The sequence below is a fragment of the Tamandua tetradactyla genome, chromosome X (assembly GCF_023851605.1).
Source record: "Tamandua tetradactyla isolate mTamTet1 chromosome X, mTamTet1.pri, whole genome shotgun sequence".
NCBI classification, from domain to species: Eukaryota; Metazoa; Chordata; class Mammalia; order Pilosa; family Myrmecophagidae; genus Tamandua; species Tamandua tetradactyla.
Window position 1 is genome coordinate 101,531,295 of NC_135353.1, and position 25,558 is coordinate 101,556,852.

Below are 25,558 nucleotides of genomic sequence, written 5' to 3' on the forward strand. Positions count from 1 at the left end.
AAGAAAAAACTCATACATGTCATATCCCTTACCCCTCCCTCTCATTGACCACTAGTATTTCAATCTACACAATTTATTTTAATCTTTTTTTCTCCCTACTATTTATTTTTTATCCATATATATATATATTTTAACTTAATTATTATTATTTTTTGGCCTGGGCAGGCACCGGGAATCTAACCTGGGTTTCTGGCATGTCAGGTGAGAACTCTGCCTGCGGAGCCACTGTGGCCTGCTTTTATTCATATTTTTTACTCATCTGCCCATACCCTACATAAAAGGAGCATAAGACATAAGGTTTTCACAATCACACAGTCATACTGTAAAAGCCATATCAGTATATAATCATCCTCAAGAAACAAGGCTACTGGAACATAGTTCTACAGTTTCAGGTGCTTCCCTCTAGCCACTCTAATATACCATGACTAAAAACGTGATATCTATACATTGTGTAAGAATAACCTCCAGGATAACCTCTCAACTCTTTGAAATCTCTCAGCCACTGATACTCTGTGACATTTCTCTCTTCCCCCTCTCAGTCGAGGTTTTCTCAATCCCTTGATGTCGAGTTCCAGCTCATCCCAGGATTTCTCTTCCCACGTTCCCAGGGAGGTTTACACCCCTGGGAGTCATGTCCCATGTAGATGGGGGAGGGCAGTGAGTTTACTTGCTGTGTCTGCTTAAAGAGTGAGAGAGGCCACATCTGAGCAACAAAAGAGGTTCTCTGGGGGGTAACTCTTAGGCCTAATTTTAAGTAGGCTTAGTCTACCCTTTGCAGGGATAAGTTTCATAGGGGCGAAGCCCGAGATTGAGGGCTTGGCCTATTGATTTGGTTATCCCTTCTGCTTGCGAGAATATCAGGAATTCTCCAAATGGGGAAGTCGAACATTTTCCTCTTTCTCCTTATAATTATTTTCTAAAAGAGAACTTACAACATTTGCTTTTTTGTTTCTGGCTTATTTCTTAAATATATTTATTAATAAAACAACATAAAAACATACAAACATTCTTAACATACAAACATTCCATACATGGTATACAATCAATGGCTCACGAAATCATCACAAAGTTGTGTATTCATGACTATGATCATTTTTTTAACGCTCCTTCACTTATTTTACAACACATAATGTCCCCCACTTTGCTGCATGCCTCACTACTTTGCTGCATGCCTCACTACTTCGTTCCTTTCTGTAGCTGCACAAAATTCAATCATATGTATGCACCACAGGTCGCCATTCTACTATTCAGTCAGTGTATCCTTCAGCCACCTCCATCCATTGGCATATGGAATGTCCAAACTCAACAGTGCTTGTGAAAACCTTGTGTCTGATGCTCCTTTTATCTGCCTTGTCAACAGATAAGTAGAACACATAGAATAAAAATAAATAATAGGGGGAACAAATGTTAAAATAAATTTAGTTTGAAATGTTAGTGATCAATGAAAGAGAGGGTTAAGGGGTATGGTATGTATAGTTTTTTTTCTGTTTTCGTTTTATTTCTTTTTCTGTTTTCGTTTCATTTCTTTTTCTGAATTGATGCAAATATTCTAAGAAATGATCATGATGATGAATACGGAAAAAAAAACTATTGCTTTCCTATTTCTTCGCTTTGTATATATGTTATACTATAAATAAAAAAAGTTTAAAACAAAAAACTCAACAGTGCATGTCTCAAATTATCCTCACTTAGTTGTATAATCATCAAGAATATCAATTTTTGAAAATTTTCATTGCTTCCAAGAGAAAAATTACTGATAAACACACACTAAATCGAATATACAAATCTCCCCTTAATTCTGGTCCTTCCCCCTCAATTATTTAGCCCTGGTATTGCTGTGGTATTGTTGATATCTTCCTGTTAAACACAGACATTAGAATGTAATAGTAGTTTTCACCCTATACTCCGATATTATAAACTCTGTACAAGATTCATACATTTGAATTAGTTCATGTAAGAACTTATTTATATTTATAGTATCAATCAGCGGAAGACATGGAACAATATAACCTCTTACAATCATGTCACCTTCAATATGGCAATATTACTTGTAGACACTAATGCCTTCACTTCTACCCATTTACTTACATTTAAGTTCAACCTCATTAGCTAACCATTCACCAATCTCTAGCCTCCATGTATCTCTATGTCCCTTATATTCTATATTATAAGCCTCTGAGTTTAACTTTACCAAGGTCATGAAAGCGAAATCATACAGTATTTGCCCTTTTGTGTCAGGCGTATTTGACTCAGTATCTGTCCTCAAGGTTCATTCATGTTGTCATATGCTTCAGAATATCATTTCGTCTTACTGCTGCATAATATTCCATTGTATGCATATAATACATTTGTTTATCCACTTGTCTGTTGATGGGCACTTGGATTGTTTCCATCTTTTGGCGATTCTGAATCAGTATACAACCTTCTTCAAGAAACAGGGCTACTGGAACACAGCTCCACATCTCATTTGAATATTGAGGTAGGTTAAGGTTCTCCACTACATACATTAGCTTCACAAGAGCAAGCCTCAAGATTTGTTGCTATGAACATTGGTGTGCAAATGTCTGTTTGTGCCACTGCTTTCAGTTCTTCTGGGTATATACCAAGTAGTGGTATCGCCGGGTCACAGGGCAACTTGATATTTAGTTTTCTGAGGAACTGTAAAACTCTCTTCAATAGTGGCTGTACAATAATACATTCCCACCAACAGTGCTTAAGTGTTCCAATTTTTCTACATCCTCTCCAACATTTGTAGTTTCCTGTTTGTTTATTAGCAGCCATTCCTTTTTTTAAAAAAACATTTTTACTCTAAAATATAAAATATACACAATAAAGAAATAAATTTCCAAGTACATTTTATCAATTAGTTATGGACAGATTTTTAGAGTTTGATATGGGTTACAGTTCGACAATTTTAGGATTTTCCTTCTAGTGGCTTCAAGACAACTGAAGACTAAAAGAAATATCAAATATTATGATTCAGCAGTCATACTCCTTTGTTGAATCCTATCTGCTGTGTTATAACTCCACCTTTTCTTTTGATCGTTCTCCCAGTGTTTATAAGTATTTGGGCTATGCCCATTCTAACTTGTTCTGGATGATGGCTTTATTAAAAAAATATGTTAATTGAGAAATATCCATACATGTACAGTCTAATCATATTATACAATCATTGTCTCACAATATGATCACATAGTTATGTATTTTTCACCATGATTATTTTTAGAATGTTTGCAACAATCCAGAAAAATAAAAATAAAAAAAGCTCAAATATCCCATACCCATTACCCTTCCCTCTCACTAATTCACAGTATTTCTATTTTAAAAAAATATTTTTATTGACAAAGCTTCACACATACAGTCCATACATGGTGTAAAATCAATGTCTCACAGTATCATCACATCTGTGTGTTCATCACATGATAATTCTTAGAACATTTGCATCACTCAAAAAAATTGCTAAAAAGAAAAAAGAAAAAGCTCATACATCCCATACCACTTACTCCTCCTTCGCACTGACCACTAGTATTTTTTATTTTTTTTTTAAATACCAAAATACACCAAATGAATGCAAACATTCTTAACTTTTGATCATTCCATTCTAACATATAATCAGTCATTCACAATATCATCACATAGTTGCATATTCATCATCATGGTCATTTCTTGGAACATATCCAACTATTCAGAAAAAGAAATAAAAAGAAAACAGAAAAAAAAATCATACATACCATACCCCTTACGCCTACCTTTCACTGATCACTAGCATTTCAATCTAAATTTATTTTAACATTTGTTCCCCCTATTATTTATTTTTATTCCATATGTTTTACTGATCTGTTGATAAGGTAGATAAAAGGAGCATCAGACACAAGGTTTTCACAATCACACAGTCACACTGTGAAAGCTATATCATTACACAATCATCTTCAAGAAACATGGCTACTGGAATAAAGCTCTACAATTTCAGGCAGTTCCCTCCAGCCTCTCCATTACATCTTGACTAACAAGGTGATATCTATTTAATGCCTAAGAATAACCTCCAGGATAACCTCTCGACTCTGTTTGGAATCTCTCTGCCATTGACACTTCATTTTGTCACATTTCACTCTTCCCCCTTTTGGTTGAGAAGGTTTTCTCAATCCCTTGAGGCTGAGTCTCAGCTCATCCTAGGATTTCTGTCCCACGTTGCCAGGAAGGTCCACACCCCTGGGAGTCATGTCCCACATAGACAAGGGGAGGGTGGTGAGTTTGCTTGTTGTGTTAGCTGAGAGGCAGGCCACATCTGAGCAACAAAAGAGGTTCTCTTGGGGGTGACTCTTAGGCCTAATTTTAAGTAGGCTTGACTTACCCTTTGTGGAGTTAAGTTTCATATCAACAAAACCCAAGATTGTGGGCTCAGCCTATAGCTTTGGTTGTCCACACTGCTTGTGAGAATATCAAGAATTCAACTTGGGAAAATTGACTTTTTCCCCTTTCTCACCATTCCCAGAAGAAGACTTTGCAAATACTTTTTTTATGCACTGTTCAAATCACTCTGGGATTTATCGGAGCATCGCTCTGGACAAACCAACAAGATCTCATGTCCTACTCAAGGTTCCATGTACTTATGGTGTTCAATTAAGCTGTCTACATAAGTTATATTAGGAAATGCACTAGTCAAAATATAAATTTTGTACCAAATAAACATTTTTTGCTTTAGTCTCACACATAAGGTAAAAATTTTAAATATTAATTACCATCTCTTTTCAGCACCCTGCAGTAACGACATTCCTTTGTTCTTCCTCATGCAAAAACACTTTTTAAATTTGTACATTTAGTCACTATCATTATACACTCTAGGCATTCCTAGATTATACCATCTCAGTCTTTATGGTCTATCTTTCTTTCCGATCTCATTTGTGACCCAAGCCCTTCTCCCTGTATCATTCTCACATTCAGCTTCATTCAGTGTTTTAACACAATTGTATTACAGTTAGGTAGTATTGTGCTGTCCGTTTCTGAGTTTTTACATTCAGTCCTGTTAGCACAATCTGTATGCCTTCAGCTCCAACTATCCAATATCTTACCCTATTTCTACCTCCTGATGGTCTCTGTTACCAATGAAATTCTCCAAGTTTATTCACTAATGTCAGTTCATATCAGTGAAACCATACAGTATTTGCCCTTTTGTTTCTGGCTAATCTCACTCAGCATAATGTCCTTAAGGTCCATCCATGTTGTTACATACTTTGTCACTTTATTCTGTCTTACAACTGCATAATATTCCATCGTATGTATATACCACAGTTTGTTTAGCCACTCGTCTTTTGATGGACATTTTGGCTGTCTCCATCTCTTCACAATTGTAAATAATGCTGTTATAAACATTGCTGTGCAAATGTCCATTTGTGTCCTTGCCCTCATGTCCTCTGAGCAGATACCTAACAATGGTATTGCCGTGACCACTAGTATTTCCATCTACCAAATTTATTTTACCTCTTATCCCCTTATTATTTATTTTTTTATCGTTTTTTTTTTAACTCATCTGTTCATATCCTGGATAAAAGGAGCATCAAACACAAGGTTTTCACAATCACACAGTCACATTGTAAAAGCTATATAGTTATATAGTCCTCTTCAAGAATCAAGGCTACTGGAACACAACTCTACAGTTTCAGGTACTTCCCTCTAGCCACTCCAAAACACCGTAAAGTAAAAAGGGATATGTATATATTGCATAAGAATAACCTCCAGAATAACCTCTTGACTCTCTTTAAAATCTCTCAGGTACTGACACTTTGTTTTGTCTCATTTCTCTGGTCAAGAAGTCTCTTTCAATCCCTTGATGCTGGGTCCTGGTTCGTCTCGAGTGTTCTGTCCCACATTGCCAGGGGGATTTACATCCCTGGGAGTCATGTCCCATATGGGGGGGGGGAGGGAAGTGAGTTCACTTAACAGGTCGGCTTAGAGACAGAGGCTACATCTGAGAAACAAAAGAGGTTCTCTAGGGGTGACTCTTAGGCATAATTATCAGTAAGTGTAGCTTATCCTTTGGAGGAATAAGTTTCATACAGGTGAACTCTAAGATCGAGGGCTCAGCCTATTGATTTGGTTGTCCCAACTGCTTGCAAGAGAATATCAGGAATTCTCCAAATTTGGAGGTTGAATATTTCCTCTTTTTGCAAGAGAATATCAGGAATTCTCCAAATTTGGAAGTTGAATATTTCCTCTTTTCTCCCCATTCCTTCAAGGGGACTTTGAAAATACTTTTTTATTCATTGCCCAAATTACCCTGGGATATATTGGGGCATCATACTAACCTGGACAAACCAACAAGATCTCAAGCCATTTATTTAAGACTTCATGTAATTATGATGTTCAAATAAACCAACCACAGAAGTTAAATTAGGTAATGCATCACCCAAAATACACATTTTGCACCAAATATGCATCCTTTTGGGTCTCACACAGAAGTTGAAGTTTGAAAATATGGACAATATCATCCTTTACCCTGTATTCTGATTCACCTTAGTCTCCTATCCAGATCATATCTCTAGTTAAAGTCTGATCCCCTTTTCAATTTTTTATAAATTTTCAACAGTTCCTGTATAGGGTAATGACGATTTGAAACTTTATAAAGTTGATGACACTTAGATAAGACTTTAGATTTAGAATTAATGTTGGAATGGGTTAAGACTTTTTGGGAAGTTGGTATGGAGTAAATGTAGTTTGCATGTGAGAAGGATGTCAATTTTTGGAGGACAGAGGGCAAACTACACTGAGTTAGTATTCCCTAAAAATTCATGTCTATGCAGAACCTGGGAATATGACCTTATTTACCTTTTTTTTTTTTTAACATGGGCAGGCACCGGGAATCGAACCCTGGTCCTCTGGCATGGCGAGCAAGCATTCTTGCCTGCTGAGCCACTGTGGCCCAGAATATGACCTTATTTAGAAATAAGGTCTTTGCAGATGTTTTCAAGTTAAGATGAGATCATACTGCTGTGGGGTCGGGGGTACCCTAAACAATGACTGGTATCCTTATAAGAAGATGAAAATTTGGACAGAGACATGCTCAAAGGGAAGACAGCCATGTGAAGATAGATGTGAAGATTTGAATTATAATGTCAGAATCCAAGGAATGTCAAGGATTGCTGGCAACTACCAGAATCTAGAAGAGTTAAGGAAACATTCTCCAGAGCTTTAATAGAGAGCATGGTCCTGCTAACACCTTGATTTCAGACTTCTAGCCTCCAGAACTGCTGTTTTAAGCCACATAGTTTGTGGTAATTTGTTATGGCAATCACAAGAGACTAATACAAAATCTTATAAGAAGTAATGTATCACTTTTCACAATTAGAAAAAAAACAGAGTTTTAGAAAAATAGTCACATTAAGAGAAAGCAGGCTTATAGCATACATAAGAATAAACTCCAAATGGAAAAATGAAATTACAAAAATAAAACTATATAAGTAATAGAAGAAAATATAAGTGGGTTCCTCTTTAATTCTTGTATAGGGAGATGTTTTATAACTATGAATCAAAATCTAGAGGCATAGGGAGAACATAAAATGGTACAGCCACTTAGGAAAATACTCTGGCATTTTCTTAAAAAGTTAACCATATGATCCAGCAATTCCACTCCTAGGTATATATATGTATACACAAGAGAACTGAAAATTTATGTTCACCCAAAGACCTGCATGTGAGTGTTCATAGCATCATTATTCATAATTGCTCCAAAGTATAAACAATCCAGAAGTCTATCAACTGGTAAATGGATAGACAAACTATGATATCTGTACAATGGAATACTATTTGGCAATAAAATGAATGAAGTACTAATATATGGTACAATATGGAGGAATTTCAAAAATATAAGTGAAAGAAGCCAGACAAAAAAGACCAAATATTTTATGATTCCACTTATATGAAAGGTCCAAAATAGGCAAATCTATAGAGACAGAAATCAAATTAGTGGTTAATTAGTTGTTGCCTTAGACTAGCAGTAAGAATGGGAGTGGCTGCAAATGGGCATGAGGGTCTTTCTGAGTTGATGGAAATGTCCTAAAATTGGATAGTGGTGATAGTTGTACAACTCTATAAATTTACTAAACATCATTGAATTGAATAAGTGAATTTTATGGTATGTAAATTATAACTCAATAAAGCTGTTAAGAAAAAGTCTAGAGGCAATAAAATAAAAGACTGATAAACTTTACTACATAAAAATTAAAAACTTTTTTGCATGGCAAAAATACCATAAACAAAGTTAAAAACCACCGACAAACTGGAAAAAAAATTTTGTACCACATACCACAAACAAAAGGCTGATATTGCTAATATATAAATAATGGTTAAAAATAAGGGCCAAAGAACCATAAACCAGATAAAAACAGGGAAAGACATGAAGGAACAATTAATTAAAAAAAGAGATAAAAGTGGCCTTCAGACATGAAAAATGCTCAAACTTACTAATATTTAGAGAAATGTGAATTAAAACAACATTGAGATAACATTTTTCACCTATCAAACTGGAAAAAAATTTTAAAGTATAGCAAAATGTTCTGTTAAGAGAGGATGTGACGAAACAGGCACTCTCACTCAATGTTAGTGTAAATGCAAATTGGCTTAAACCTTCTGGAGGGGAATACAGCGATACTTAACAAAACTACACATGCCCCAGTAATCCCACTTCTAGGTCTCTACCCTGAAGATAAACCTCTAATAATATGAAAATACACAAGCACAAGTTTATTCACTGCAGCAATTTGTGTAGTTGCAAAGTATTGGGAACAACCTAGATGCCCATACATAGGAAAGTGGTTGAATTAATATGTAAAGTATATGCATACAATAGAGTATTAAGCAGTTGTAGAAAAGGAGGAGAAAGACTTCTATGAACTGTTAAGTTATTTTTAGGAAATATTGGGGGGAAAAATACCCCACAATGTCACAGAGAGTATCTATACTATACCACCCTTCATGTGAGAAAGAAAAAATCATTAGAATATACACAGGTATCTGTTCATTTATACAAAAGAAATAAGGAAGCTAAATCAGAAACCAAAGAGATTGGTTACATACCGGGGGAGGGAAGTATTGATGGAAAAGGGGTAGAAAGAAGAATGGAATAAGAACAGGGTAGCAGAGACAAAGAGGCTGTGACATTTCTCTGAGTATATCTTTCTGTATAACTAACTCTTAGATCCATCAAATTTCACATCCCCCCAAAATAAACAAACAAAATCATCCATGATATAGGGGAGGCTCAAAAAGGAATACAAATAAGTACTGTGAAAAACAGTGTCGTTACTGGCTATGCTAAGGCTGAAAACAAAAAGAACTGTGCATAAATGCTATAATCTAGTTCGTAAAAGGGTTTCTCGCAGAGGTTTGGGCTAGCAATTCTGAAACTACTCTATGTATATACTAGAATTGAACAAATAAGTAAATATAATGGAGATAATAAGAGCTGGGTTTCTTAGTTTTGGAGAAAGAAGTTATAAATAAGGAAGGGGGGGGGCAAAAATGAACTCTGTAGTGTTGGATTGGAACCAGAGGTTATTAGTATAAGCTCATAGTTTTAAAAACACATATGTAAAAATAGATTCAAAAACATAGATATATGCCGGTTAGTATGTATACATACATTTCATAGTTCTATCTACAGAGAGGGCAGAGAAGCAGTGATATCCCAGTAACCATGAGCATACCTAGAGCCCAGATCTTGGTTTCTAAAACACCATTCTCCAATAAAAGAAACCTCGGATACATGATTGAGTTCAGGACTGGGGCAGGGAAGAATACAAGATGGGTGTGGAACATCTTGTGGAAATGCTAAAGAAAGATGAGGGCTATGTCAAAAGAACACAAGAGCCAACCTGAAAGAGCTCCTAATGAATGAGCAGGAACAATGTGAGGAATAAAACAAATAATGATAATATTGGATGGTAACCTATGGAATAAAATCCATGAGTCTATCTGTATAAATAAACAAATGCATGAGAAGAGATAGCTCTTCCTCACAGTAGAATTCAAATTAATAAAGGTCTCAGAGCAGAGCCCATGCTCTTTCTATTACTCCAGGCTGTCTAAGAGATAATTGGCAATGTCCTAAATAGTTAACAAATTTAGTAAGATGATTACCGTCACACCAAACTACCAGAAACTTTAGAACATTAGGGGAAAACAACCTTCAGGAGAAAAAGCCTCTACTAGAACATATATTTAAAATTAGTCTATGACTCTTACTTAATACATCCAGGCAGAGTACCTCCATGGGCTTGCAGCAACAAGACCTGCAGCTGCTGGACCTGGGAGAATCAAAGAAAAATAATCAGCTAGTCACCAATCAACAGTTACTTATCCCTTAGCAGTTAAACTACCACAACTAGCAGCAGGGTAATTTTACTGGATGCCTATGAAATCTAAAGCAAATCTTGGGTACTACAGGGAGCATCAGAGTTGACATTTCAGTGATAAAAGGACAATTAGAAGAACATAAACAACAAGTACTCAGAAGACGAATTGTCCCTTTCACCTAAGCTTCTTATTGAGTACCTATTTTTTTTTTTATTGAATGCAACACTGGAAAAGGCAATGTGGGGGTATAAGAGAATAAAATATGACCCCTACTCTCAAGTTTACAATTTAGTTGAGGAAGATACACAGGCCTGAAACAACAGGAAAAAATACAAGATAAGATGGAAGAGGGTAAATTGCCAGATCTAGTTTCTAAGGAGGAGCATATTGATGAAATCCCAGTCAAAAGGAAGCTTCATCTAAACGCGAGAATGATAGAAGGAGGAGGGTTGAGGGCACAAATGAAATCAGAAAGAAAGATAGATGATAAAGACTGAGATGGTATAATCTAGGAATGCCTATAATGATAGTGACTAAATGTACAAATTTAAAAACGTTTTTGCATGAGGAAGAACAAAGGGATGTCAATACTGCAGGGTGTTAAAAATAGACGGTAATTAATATTTTAAAATTTTAACTTATGTGTGAGACTAAAGCAAAAAAATGTTTATTTGGTTCAAAATTTATATTTTGACTAGTGCAGTTCCTAATATAACTTATGTGGACAGTTTAATTGAACACCATAAGTACATGGAACCTTAAGTAGGGCATAAGATTTTGTAGGTTTGCCCAGAGCGAGGCCCCAATAAATCCCAGAGTGATTTGAACAGTGAGTAAAAAGGTATTTGCAAAGTCCCCTTGGAGGAATGGTGAGAAAGGGGGAAAATTCAACTTTCCCAAGTGGAGAATTCTTGACATTCTCACAAGCAGTAGGGACAACCAAAGCAATAGGCTGAGCCTCCAATCTTGGGGTTTGTTCATATGAAACTTATCCCCGCAAAGGATAGGTCAAGCCTACTTAAAATTAGGCCTAAAAGTCACCCCCAAGAGAACCTCTTTTGTTGCTCAGATGTGGCCTCTCTCGCCAGCCAATACAATAAGCAAACTCACCGCCCTGCCCCTCTCTACGTGGGACATGACTCCCAGGGGTGTGGACCTTCCTGGCAATGTGGACAGAAATCCTAGAATGAGCTGGGACTCAGCATCAAGGGATTGAGAACACCTTCTTGACCAAAAGGGGAAGAGTGAAAAGAGACAAAATAAAGTGTCAATGGCTGAGAGATTCCAAACAGAGTTGAGAGGTTATCCTGGAGGTTATTCTTAGGCATTAAATAGATATCACCTTGTTAGTCAAGATGTAATGGAGAGGCTGGAGGGAACTGCCTGAAAATGTAAAGCTGTGTTCCAGTAGCCATGTTTCTTGATGATTGTATAATGATATAGCTTTCACAGTGTGACTATGTGATTGTGAAAACCTTGTGTCTGATGCTCCTTTTATCTACCTTGTCAACAGACAAGCAGAACACATGGAATAAAAATAAATAATAGGGGGAACAAATGTTAAAATAAATTTAGTAGATTGAAATGCTAGTGATCAATGAAAGGGAGGGGTAAGTGGTATGGTATGTATCAATTTTTTTCTGTTGTCTTTATTTCATTTTCTGAATTGATGCAAATGTTCTAAGAAATGATCATGATGATGAATATGCAACTATGTGATGATATTGTGAATGACTGATTATATATATAGAATGGAATGATCATATGTTAAGAATGTTTGCGTTTCTTTGTCATTTTAAAAATTTAAAAATAAAAAAAATTAAAACAAACAAACAAACATATGTACACTTGTGAAAAAAAAAAAAAAAGGATGCTTCATGGAGACAGATCTGCAATCATCCTCTCCTATTGCCTCCTGATATAAGAGAGGAGCTTCTCTGCCTCCTAAGACTAGTCCCCTCACTTGTACTTTGGATCCCAACTCCTCTTGCCTCTTTATGAATCGTAGTCCTTCTGGTTATCCCTTTTCTCTTTTATATCTTCAACTTCTCTGTTTCTAGAGGATCCTTCCTATTATGATTAAAATGTATTCAAAAGTCTCTCTCATCTTAAAACAAAAGTACCCTTCGTAACCTCACTTCTTACCTCTCTTGCCCTATTTCTCTCTTCTTTACAAGCAAAGTTCAACTGCACACCTTGCCTCCATTTCCTTTTGCTCACCACTTGCTTTCTTCTCAAACTATTCTAATCTGATTTCTAGCCATGTCACTCCACTGAAATAACTCTTGCAAAGGCTATCAGTGATCTCCATTTCAGTAAATTCAATGACATTTTCCTGTCTCCATTTTACCTGATTGACTATTTGGCAGCATTTGGATCACCAAACACCATACTTTCCAGGTTTTCCTTCTACTCTTCTAGCTGGTCTTCTAAGTCTCTTTCTTGATTCAACTTCCTCTACTTGTCCTTAAAATGGTAAAGTTCCTCAAAGCTCAGTCTTTTTCTTCTAACTTTATACTATTTTCTTATGCTCTCTTCTTAAAGTCTTAATTCTGCCTAAGTTTTCAACTACCATCTATAATGACTCCCAAATTTATCTTAAACCCAGTTCTTTCCGAACTTCAGACCTTTATATTCAACTGTCTACCTGATATTTCCATTTAGCTGTCTGCTGTTCCTTCTCCAAATGAACATCCAGATCCACATGCCATAAATTTTGGTGTCATTCTTGACAAATACTCTCAACCCCCTTATCTAATCCCACTGGTCACTTCTTTCTATTTCTACCTGTACCATCCTAAATCCAAGCCACCATTATCTCTCACTTGAACCACTGTAGTAACTTCTTAAATGGTCTCCATGAATCTACTCTTGTCTCCACTATAACACATTTCAATGCAGCTGCCAGACTGTCTTAAAATGTAAATTACCCTGTTACCACCCCTGCTTCTAATAATTTTTAACATGAATAAGGACTTTATCAGGCCTCTGCTTCCCATCTAGCCTTATACTGGAATACTGCTTTCTTGTTCTCTGCATTCTAGTGATGCTGGTGTTCTCTGAGTTCTTCAGATGTACTGTACTCCTTCCTAATTCAGGACCTTTGCAACACTTGTTATATGCCAGGCCCTGTTCTAAGTATTTTACACATATTAACTCATTTCACCTTCACGAAAACCCTATGAAACAGGTATTATTAATAATTCTACTTTAAAGATGAGGAAACTGAGGCACAGAGAACTTGCCCAAGGTACCTATCTAGTGAATTATAGAGCCAGGATTTGAACTCAGACAGTAGCTACAGTATCAATACTCTTAACCACTATACTTTGCTACACATACTGTTTCTTCTTCCTGGAACCTTTTTTCTCTTTTCTGTATAGTTAATTCCTATTTAATTCTTCTAATCTCAACTGAGATGTTGCTACCTCAGGGAAGTTTCGAAGCTAGATAAATAACAAAAGACCCTGTTTCATACTTTCATAGCATCCTGCTCTTATCCTTTGTAGCATCATCCCAGTTTATAATTATACATTGATGTGATTACATGTTTAATGTTTGCTTCTCCTTCTAAGCAATAAGCTCCATAAAGTTAGAAGCCGTGTCTGTTTTCCTCAACAATGTATTCCTAGCACAGTACCTGGCACATAATAGTGCTCAATAAATATTTACTACTGGAATGAATGAATATATGATTAAATGAAAAGGAAGAAGAAAAGCATTTTTAGCAAAAGGAATAAACAGGAAAGAAAACAGAGGGCCACAAATGAGTATGGTGTTTTATAACTCAAACCATATTGTGTACAGATAAATTACTCATACATTCTACAGTGATCCCTAGGAGTGAAGTAAATAAAGAAGGAGAAGCGGAGGGAAGAAAGAGATTAACTGAATAGTAATTGTTATCACTGAGTAGGAAGGTCAGGGAAGGAGTAAGTACTGGGCAGTTGGGAAACACTAGACTGAACCACCACCATCACCCCGAACCACCACCACCACCCCACCACCCTGCCAAACTGGGATCAATCAAACTGCCTGCCTTCTCAGTTTCCCTCCAGGGCTACTAAACTGCTATACAACCACTCACACTGAGAACAAGTTTCTAGTCAGCTACCTCTTCCCATCCCTTTAACAGTGATTTTAAGCATTCTGTGATGTCTTCAATCCCCCTCCCCATAACCTGCCTGCTCACTCTTAGAAGATGACTTTGCCTCCTACTTCATTGAGAAGATAAAGGTCATCAGGCTGAAAACCTCTCAATTTTCCTTCTCTTTCACCTTCTAAATATAATTATATTCTTCCTATCTTTACTTCTTCTAATCTTGGGGGCAGGTATCCTCTCTACTGTCAAAAGCAAAGCCAAGCCCTCTTTATTGATACTCAGAATCTCAACTACTTAAGAGACTGCTCTTGTTCTCAATTTTAGTGTCTCCCAACTGGTTCTTCCAGTTGCTCAAGTCTCCTCCATATTTTCAAAACAAACATACCTACATCTCTTGACCCTGCATCCCTATTGCCTTCTCTTACTTTCCTTTCTTCAAAGATAGCTTATCAGTTGATTCTACTTCCTCACTTACCATTCATTCATCCCACAACAATCTGTTTTCTGCCTTTATAATTCCATTGAATCTGGTCTCACTAAGATAACCAATGACCTCCTTGTTGATACTTTTCAATCATTATCTTATTTTACATTTTTCATAGATTTACTTTTGACTGCCTTCCTTGATATTTTCTTCCCTTGGCTTCTATGATACCACTAGTTTTTCTTCTCACCTTTCAGCTCCTTCTAAATTTTTCTTGTCTTCTCCTCCTTCCCCATTCCTTAAATGTTGGTGCCTCCCTGAGTTCTGTCTTTGGCCTTCTTCTCTTCTTGACATTTGTTCATTCAGCAAATATTTGGTAAGTGCCTTTACTGTACTAGCTGCTCTTTAATCTCAATCTCATCCCTCCATATCTTCAGATACCATCTAAATGCTGATGACTAAGAAATCTGTATATTTAGCTTAGACCTTTCTACAATGGACCGAGACAGCCAACTATGTTTTGAACATCTCTACTCAGATGTCCCCCAAGACCTTGAAATTCAAAGTGCTCAAAACTGATTTCATCATTTTCGTTTCCATACATGACCGTTTTCCCTCCTATATTCTCTGACTCAATGATTGGCCTTATCATTTACTCAATTGTCTAAGCAAGAAACCTGGGAACCAACCTTGACTCTCCCAATTCTTCTTGTTTCACATCAAATTTGTTACTAAGTAAGCTATACATTCTGCTTCTTTCTGTTTTTTTTTCCTTCTAATTTGTTCCTGTCTCTCCATCTCTACTGCTACTTTCTTTAGTTCAGGCCATAGTTCTCACATGGGTTATTATAATGACCTCGTTAATTTTCTTACGTCTAGTCACGCCCACCTCTAATTCACTTTCTCTACACTTGCTAGAGTGATCTCCCTAAAACACACACTTTATCATGTCACCCTCTTACTTAAAATGCTTCAATAGCTCCTGACAGCTTTCAGGTTAAATTCCAAATTCTTTAACAAGGCATATAAGAACCTCCAAGATCTGGTCCCTGCCTCTCCTGCTCATTTCTCACTGTCTACTTCTTTTTTTTTCTCAGTGAAACCTCTCATGCCAACCCTCACTTTTTTTGTTTTTTAACATTTTTTTGTTGTGAAATATATATACAAAAAAGTAATAAATTTCAAAGTACATTTTAACAAGTAGTTTTAAAACAAATTTCAAAGTATGGTATGAATTACAGTTCCACCGTTTCAGGTGTTTTTTCTAGCTGCTCCAAAACATTGGAGACGAAAAAGAAATATCAATATAATGATTCAGTAGTCATACTCATTTGTTAAATCCTATCTTCTCTGATACAATCCTCCTTCTCTTTTGATCCTTCTCCTACTCTTTAGGGATATTTGGGCAATGCCATTCTAAATACATGTTGAAAAGGGAAACCCCCCCACTTTTAAAAGGACAATAAACATGTTAACAGGAGTTATCTTAAGATGTCCCCAAACTAACATTATGCTTAACCATCATCTCTAAACTTCTGAAAGAAAAGAAACAGAGAAACATAGAGAAACAGAAGCTCCATCATTCCACTCAAATATTTGTTATTTTTCCCATCAAATTTTAATTCCCTTATACCTGTTGCTTCAGATGGTGAAGTTCAGCTGTCTGGGGATCAATATTAACAACAGGTTTGTTCTTGATTTTTCTTGCTCTGTCAGCATAGCGAAGGGTATTTAATGTTTCCTCTAGATTTGAATCAGCAGGACTCACACAGGCTATCATAAGAGTATGGCTATTACCTCCTAAAGAATCTGAAAAAGAACAGTAGAGTGGAATTGAAATCAAATAGTCAGGATATAAGCAAAGCTGTCTCTTTCTGTTGGTGACATCAAACACAAATCTATAAGAAAAGTTCCTAAATACCTACAAATTTCCTGTCCACATCAATATAAAAACTCTAAGATTTCTGATGTGTAAATGATATAGCTAAGAATCCTATTTCACTTGCTCCATTCTTCAGAGAGACTGCAATTTTGTCAATGAAATGGGTTAAAACAATTGGGGCCTCACCCAAATAAATCAGGAAACACAAGAGGATTAACCATTCTAAAGGATGCCCCCTCGCGGTAGATTTTTACTCTCCAGAGAATTTTGCTTATCAGCATTAATGATTCAAGAAATAGTAATCAAGTTCATTTTCAGGTGCAAAGTACCAAGTACAGTTGGTATTCTACAAATTTCTTGGCTTTCAATACCATATGTAAAGACAGCTTTCCATAATTTTTGAAGCTTACTTGCCAACAACTCTCTCATTTATCAACTAAAATGGTTGCATATGTGATAGTCCAAATATCTGACATTTTACCTGTTCCACCTGCACTCTTCACAGCACTATAATTCTGAGTTATCTTTTATTTTTAGAGATACTTTGGACTTACCTTGAAGCAATCGAGTCAACTTGGAATCTCTGTAGGGCACAAAGCCACCCTTTTTGTCATCTCCAAGAGCACTGATTACATTTCCCAAGCATAAGAGGCCTCGGTTAATGTTAATACCTAATAGCAGGAAACAAAATTTATCAATCTTAAGGAAATTTCTTCATCCTGTTCACTTTCTGAAGCATGCCTCTCGAAGTTCAAAGAACAAAGGTCCAAAGGTTGGATATGCACAATTAGGGCGATTGACCCTTTTTGCCTTTTCCATGGAAACAAAGCCAACAGACATGTAACTGTCACCATGAGAACAACCATGGTATAGTTATTTACATTGACTAGCTATATGATCTTGGGTAAGTTCCTCTATAAAATGGGGAAACTCTACCTACATCATTGGTGTGTGGTGGGGAATTAAATGAGATATGATTTATATAAAATAAAGTTAAATGATGAGTAAGTGGTATAATTATTGTTTGCTCTATTCTTTTACTTATTCAGCCATACTTTGAACTCCCTTATAACTTGAAACAATTATACCTACAAGATCCCAAACTCCAATATTCCTCTTGACTGCATCCTACTATCCTTCCATTTCTTTGGTGGATCATGTTCTTCTTACCAATTTATTGACACTTCCTAATACTCGATGTAGATTAGCCTCTCCTAGGCCTTAAACTACCTATTTTGAACCATGTGGTCAATAGTTTCAGCTATGCATTTCCAAGCACTTACTGGCCCCATGACCTTCTGTCATTCCCACCATGCCAATTCCTAGCCCTAGGTTAAACAACTATATGTGTTGTTGTTTTTTTTCTGAAGGCTGCAATGCCTTCAGAAAGTCATATAACCAAACAGACAGGATCCATTATAAACATACTATTATTCTAAGTGCTTTATATATTAACTTATTTAGTCCTTGCTACAATCTTCTAAAGTACATCATCCCTGATTTGACATATATGAAAGTTAAGGTACAACAAGGTTAGGTAACTCACCCAAGGTTACACAGCTAATAAGTGGCAGAGTCAGGATTCAAATGCAGGCAGTCTGTCTCTAAAGACCATGGTCTTAATCTTACATGCTCTACTGAAGTGGGCTAATTTGCTCAGAGATACAGGTATGTGGAAAGATAGATCTGGGCCAGAAAAGGGGATATGAGTAGAAAATTTACATTTTGAGTTCTCAAATTTCCTCTCCGGAGCCACACAACTACAGTGTCCCCCATTCTCAATCTTTCTGAGTATACTTTATGGGATCTTCTTTCTATACCCACCCATTAATGATGGTATTTTCTTGGGACTCTGTCTTACTTTTTAATTACTATATATACTCTCCTAGGTGATCTCACCCACGCCTACAGTTCCATCAAAAATCTGTATATTAATGACTCCTTAAATCTAAAACTCCAAACTAAACATCTTTCCTGATATCCAAACCATTATTTCTGACTATCGGCTGAATACTGCCAGCAGACTAGTCCCACATGGCATTGCACAAAAACATTAACCAAAATGGTATTCATCTTTCAGTGCAAATCTATTTCCACTTCCAGCACTGTTCCTCTTCATTGTCTCAGCATTTTACCAGACACCCAAATCATAAGCAAACCTGAGGTATCCTTCCTTTTTCTCTCTCCCTCCCTCCTTCATTTTTAATGCAACTTTGAGATATATTCACACATCATATAAACTACCTGAAATATACAATCAATGGCTTACAGCATCATCACATAGTTGTGTATACCTCACCATGATCAATTTTAGAACATTTTCATTAATCCAAAAAGGAAATAAAAGAAAAAAGAAACCCAAAACATTCCATACCCCTCACCCCCGCCTCCCAATACTGACCCATAGTATTGGTGTGGTACATTTGGTACTGTTGATGAAAGAATATTAAGATATTACTGTTAACTATTCTCCATAGTTTGCAATGGGTACATTTTTTCCCACATAGCCCTCTACTGTTAACTCCTTGTAATAGTGTCGTACATTTGTTCTGGTTCATGAAGTAACTTTTTAATATTTGTGCGCTTAATCACAGTCATTGTCCAACACAAGATTCACTGCCAGGTCCATTATTCATTCAACATTTGTTGAGTACACACAGTGGTCTAGGCACTGTGCTAGGTATTAGAGGTGCAAAATGATTAAGTCCCAATCCCTACTCTCAAGGAATTCATAATCTAAAGGAATGACAGATACAAAACAAAAACATAGTTGAAAATATAATGTATAATTAAATGGGTTCTCATAGAAGGGAGTGGTAAACATTACCTGGGTCAAGAGACTTCAGGAAAAAATTGAAGTTTAACTGAATCATGAAGGATAAGTAGAATGCCAGAAGGAGGAGGGAAGACTAGGAAAAACTGAAGGGCATTCCAGGCAGAGGAAATACCATATGCCAAGGCACATATCTGTGATAGAACATGACACATTTAGGAATTACAGGTAGTTCAATATGAGTACACTGCAAGTTATGAGATAAAGAGTGAGAAATATGAGACCAGAGGACAGCTAGGGACAAATCATAAAGGACCTAATACATAATGCTCATACATTTTAATTTATCCTGTAGGTCAGTGGTTTTCATATTTTATTCCTCAGAACCTAGAGATACTTAGGGAGTCACAGGATATTTCAGAGTTCCTATAAATGCAATTTGAATTTTGTTTAAAGATTATATTAACTATTTTTAATATTTCTACTGAGAAAAACACACACACACACAGTCCAACCATATTATAAAATCAATGGCTCAGAAATGATATCACTACATAGCTGTGTATTCTTCACCATGATCATTTTTAGAACATTTGTCAATCCAGAAAAAGAAATAAAAAGGAAAATAAACAACGAATACATCCTATATCCCTTACCCCTCCCTCTCACTGACCCACAGTATTTCAATCTATCCAGTTTCTACTCTTTATCTCTCTCTATTATTTATGTATTTTGATTCTTATTTTAACTATTTTAAAACTGCATTTAAACTGCTCACCCCAGTGTGCTGTATAACAAATCTTAACATACTGGAGTCTACAAACATGTTATCTTATTCTTCTGCCATCTTTGGAAAATAGCCCTATCATTTGTACATATGTTTGACTATTTTGCAAATGTGTAATTTAAGGTTGTGGCTTTGCTCTAGACTTTCTTTTCCTACATACATATTCATTTCTGGAAAATTATGCAAGTAAGTATACCACTACAGCACATGAATTTGTATTCATACATCAAATAAAGCTCAAGGGCAGCTAATCAATTCATGTGCTCATCACTACATCATAGTCAATTATATAGTAGCAAATGAATGTGTAACATGTTAAGCTGATATGGTATTAAAGAAGGTGCAGTGTTTACTGTAAGCTTTGAATACATCTTGTTAGGCATTTATAACTATTACAAAGTATATATTACGACAGATACTGTTAGTGACCCAACTTGGATTGGAATTTCCTACCATTCCTCACTCATGTTCCTGGATCAGTTTAATAATTAAGAATCCTGAGATGGTAAAGTGGGCTGTTTAAAAATTTTTATAATTTATGACTACACATCAGTATGAATTACTGTATAATACTTGATACAGCATTACCAGAACAAATGAGACACTAAACCTTAATTAAAATTGTAATTGTCATCCATAATTCCCATCATGTTATGTACTAAGGATGTTCACTGGAGCCTAGTTTGTAATAGCAAAAATATGAACACAGTTTAAATATGTCCATAGGAAAGTGGTTTAATAAATAAAATGGAATATACACACAGTATATCAATATGAAAAAGAACAAGATACACCTGCATATGCTGATATGGAACTATCTCAAATATATATTAAGCAGAAAAAACAAGAGGTATATATTAGGACACTGTACATAATATACTTCCACTTGCATACAAAGAGAGAATATCTAAAGATGTAAACTAGGGATTTGGAGAAAGATAAAAAATTACTTTTCATTGTATTGTAATTTAAAAAAGCTTTTACTCTGAAGTAATTATAGATTCACAGGAAGTTTAAAAAAAATGCACAGGGAGATCCTATGCACCATCATCCACCCTTCCCCATTGATAACATCTTGTATAACAATAGTACCATGTCAAAACCAAGAAACTGACATTGGCACAATCCACATATTTATTTATCCAGATTTCATCAGCTTTACATGCTCTTGAATGTGTGGATGGGTCCATGCAATTTTATCACACATATAACTTCATGTAGCCACCAATTCAATCAAGACACAAAACTCTTCCATCACCCTAAGGCTCTCTCATGTTATCCTTTATAGGCACACCTACCCTCTTACTCTCCAATCCGTAATCCATGACAACCAACAATCTGTTCTCCAGTATAATTCTGCGATTTCAAGAATATTATATATACAACACAAACAGTGAACCCTAATGTAAACTATAGACTATGGAGTTAATGTATAAATATAGTAATACTGTTTCATTGATTGTAAACAAGGTTTCACAAAAAGAAAACAAAACAAACAAAAGCCCCCTAAGATATTATATAAATGGCCTCATATAGTATGTAACCTTTTGAGCTTGGCTTATTACACTTAGCCTAACTCCCATGAAGCCCATCCAATTATCAATAATTCATTCCTAACAACAACAAAAAATGGTTCATTCCTTTTCACTGCTGGGTAACATTCCATGGTTTGATATACCACAGAATGTTTAACAATTCACCCTTTGAAGGACTTCTGGGTGGTTTCCAGTTTGGAGCTATTAAAAATCGAGCTTTTATGAACATTAATTTACATGTATTTACATGAAATTAGGCTTTCATTTGTGTGGGCGAAATGCATAAGGGCACATTGCTGGGTCATATGGTAAGCACATATAAGAAATTGCCCAACTATATTCCAGAATGGCTGTACCATTTTACATTCCCAACAGCAATATCTGAGTGATCCAGTTTCTCCTCATCCTTTCCAGCACTTGATACTGTCACTTTTTTATTTCAGCATTTGATATTGGTACTTTTCAATATCAGCTATCTGTGATATCTCATTGTACTTTTATTCTGAATTTCCCTAATAATTAATGATATTGCACACATTTTTATGTGCTTCTTGCCATCCATCCATCCTCTTCTATGAAATACCTATTCACGTCTTGTCTTCTGTCCATTTTCTAACTGGATTTTCTTTTCCCTATGCAGTTTATTTTTCAAATTGTTTTGGTGCTTGGGCCAGGAATCGAACCTGGGTCTTTCGAATGACAGGCATGCATTCTACCCTGAGTTTCTGTCTTTTTTTAAATTTTACCATTTTTACTGTAAAATATAACATATATACAAAAAAGCAATACATTTCAAAGTACATCCCAACAATTAGTTGTAGAACAGATTTCAGAGTTTCATATGGCTAAAATTCCACAATTTTAGGTTTTAACTTCTAGAGATCAAAGGTACTAGAGACTAAAAGAAATATCATTATAATAATTCAGCACTCATACTCATTTGTAAAACCTGACATTCTCTGTATAACTATAAGAGTGTGTTGTTGAGCCTCCATATATTTGTGAATTTTCTGGCACTCTGCCTATGATTGATTTCCAACTTCATTCCTTTACGGTCTGAGAAAGTGTTTTGTATGATTTCAATCTTTTAAAATTTATTGAGACTTGCTTTGTGACCCAGCATATGATCTATCCTTGAGAATGATCTATGAGCACTTGAGAAAAAGGCATATCCTGCTGTTGTGGGGTGTAATGTTCTGTAAATGTCTGTTAAGCCTAGCTCATTTATTGTATTACTCAAATTCTCTGTTTCTTTATTGAGCCTCTGTCTAGATGTTCTGTCCATCAACAAGTGGGGAACTGAAGTCTCCAGCTATTATGATAGATGCGTCTATTTCTCTTTTCAGTGTTTGCCTGATGTATTTTGGAGCATTTGGCTTTGTGCATAAATATTTATCATTGTTATGTCTTCTTGTTGAATTGTTCCTTTTTATTAATAATATTATTAATTTTATTAATTGCTCCTTTCATTAATACATAGTGTCCTTCTTTGTCTCTTTTAACTGTTTTACATTTGAAGTCTAATTTGATGGATATTAGTGCAGCTACTCCTGCTCTTTTCTGATTGTTGTTTGCATCCCAACCTTTCACTTTCAACCTACGTTTATCCTTGGGTATAAGATGCATTTCCTGTAGACAACATATAGATGGGCCCTGTTTTTTAATCCGCTCTGCCAGTCTACGTCTTTTGATTGGGGAGTTTAATCCATTAACATTTAGTGTTATTACTATGAGGGCAGTACTTTCTTCTACCATTTTGCCTTTTGGATTTTATATGTCATATCTAATTTTCCTTCTTTTTACCTTTACTGAGAGTCTTCATTTCTACACTCTCCTCCACACCTCTCTCTCCTGTCTTTTGCTATCTGTCTCTAGTGCTCCTTTTAGTATTCACTGCAGAGTTGGTCTCTTGGTCACAAATTCTCTCAGTGATTTTTTGTCTGAAAATATTCTAATTTCCCCCTCATTTCTGAAGGAAAATTTTGCTGGATACAGAATTCTTGGTTGGCAGTTTTTACCTTTTAGCAATTTAAATATATCATCCCACTGTCTTCTCGCCTCCATGGTTTGTGCTGAGAAATCTACACAAAGTCTTATTGAGCTTCCCTTGTATGGGATGGATTGCTTTTCTCTTGCTGCTTTCAAGATTCTCTCTTTTTCTCTGACATCTGACATTCTGATTAGTAAGTGTCTTGGAGTACGTCTATTTGGATCTATTCTGTTTGGGGTACGCTGCACTTCTTGGATCTGTAATTCTAAGTCTTTCATAAGAGTTGGGAAATTTTCAGTGATAATTTCCTTCATTAGTTTTTCTCCTCCTTTTCCCTTCTCTTCTCCTTCTGGGACACCCATAACATGTGTATTCACATGCTTCATGTTGTCATTCAATTCCCTGAGTCCCTGCCCGTATTTTTCCATTCTTTTCCCTATATTTTCTTTTGCATGTCGGATTTCAGAAGTCCTGTTCTCCAGTTCACTAATCCTATCTTCTACCTCTTGAAATCTGACATTGTAGGTTTCCATTGTTTTTTTTGATCTCTTCTACTGTGCCTTTCATTCCCATAAGTTCTGAGATTTGTTTTTTCAGACCTTTTACTCCTTTTTGTTCATCCCTTGCCTTCTTTATATCTTTGCTCACATCAAATGATTTGATTTTTGATGAGGTTTTCCATCTCTGTTTGAATATTCTGAATTAATATTTTCAACTCCTGTATCTCATTTGAATTATTGGTTCGTTCCTTTGACTGGGCCATATCTTTAATTTTCCTAGTATGATTCGTTATTTTTTGCTGGCATCTACGCATTTAATTACCTTAATTAGTTTATTCTGGAGATTGTTTTCACTTTTTTTACCTAGGATTTTCTTGCTGGATGACTTTGTTGTCTATCTGTTCTTTGACATTCAGTTCAGCTTAGTCTGGACCTCTAGCTTAGGTTTTGTTTAACAGATCAGAATTTTTCAGTTCTTGTTTCTTGCCCTGCCTGTATAACTTTTCCCCCCTTAGGAAGGTTTACTTAGATATTATAGACTGCAGCCAGATTTTCCCAGGACAAAGTGGCCCCCTATCAGAAGGAAAGGTTCACCTATGTCAGTTTTCCCTGAGGGTGAGACCCAGCAGATTGAAAGGCTTTCCTATGAAACCTCTGGACTCTGCATTTTTCCTATCCTGTCCGGTAGGTGGCGCTTGTCTGCCTGCAGGTCCCACCAATATAAGGTGATGTGGTACCTTTAACTTCAGCAGACTATCCCTGCTGGGGGCATGGTAGAGATGGAGGAGAAGTTGTAGTCTGGTTTTAATCACTTCACTTTTCCAGACCCTGGGGTCTGAGCTCCTTGAGGGAGGGATTCCACCTGAGCTGTGTCCCACCTGTCCCCTGGGGAAGGCACAGCCTCCAGACAAACACTCAAACAAGCTTAATTCTGCCTATGACTGGGGCAGTAGAGTCCGAGAAGCCTTGCAGCTATATCCAAAGAGTAGTCAAGCCATAGAAACACAGCCACCAAAATGAAAGAAAAAAATCCTTTTCAGAGCAGGACCCCCATTCCTCAGGTTTGCCAATCAAGACCTTAAGTTGGTACACTGCTCTGTTTATCTACAGGTCCTATGTGCTCCCTCCTTTCCTTCAGGGCCCAGACCTTTTCAAATCCAAAAAACCTGTGTTTGTTTTTTTTTCCTTTTCCGTCAACCCAGCCCCCTCTGTGCTAGG

The 25,558-nt window shown here is 36.2% G+C and overlaps 1 protein-coding gene across 1 annotated transcript in view; it reads right to left on the reverse strand.

Annotated features, from left to right (window-relative positions):
* KIF4A (kinesin family member 4A) overlaps positions 1-25,558 on the reverse strand; it is a 230,614-nt gene that overhangs the window by 139,755 nt on the left and 65,301 nt on the right. The window contains exons 8-10 of the mRNA XM_077145000.1: positions 17,310-17,426; positions 16,507-16,682; positions 10,237-10,298 (exon numbers count right to left, since the gene is read on the reverse strand). Coding sequence (XP_077001115.1) covers positions 10,237-10,298; positions 16,507-16,682; positions 17,310-17,426 — 355 coding nt within the window. The remainder of the gene's footprint in view (positions 1-10,236; positions 10,299-16,506; positions 16,683-17,309; positions 17,427-25,558) is intronic.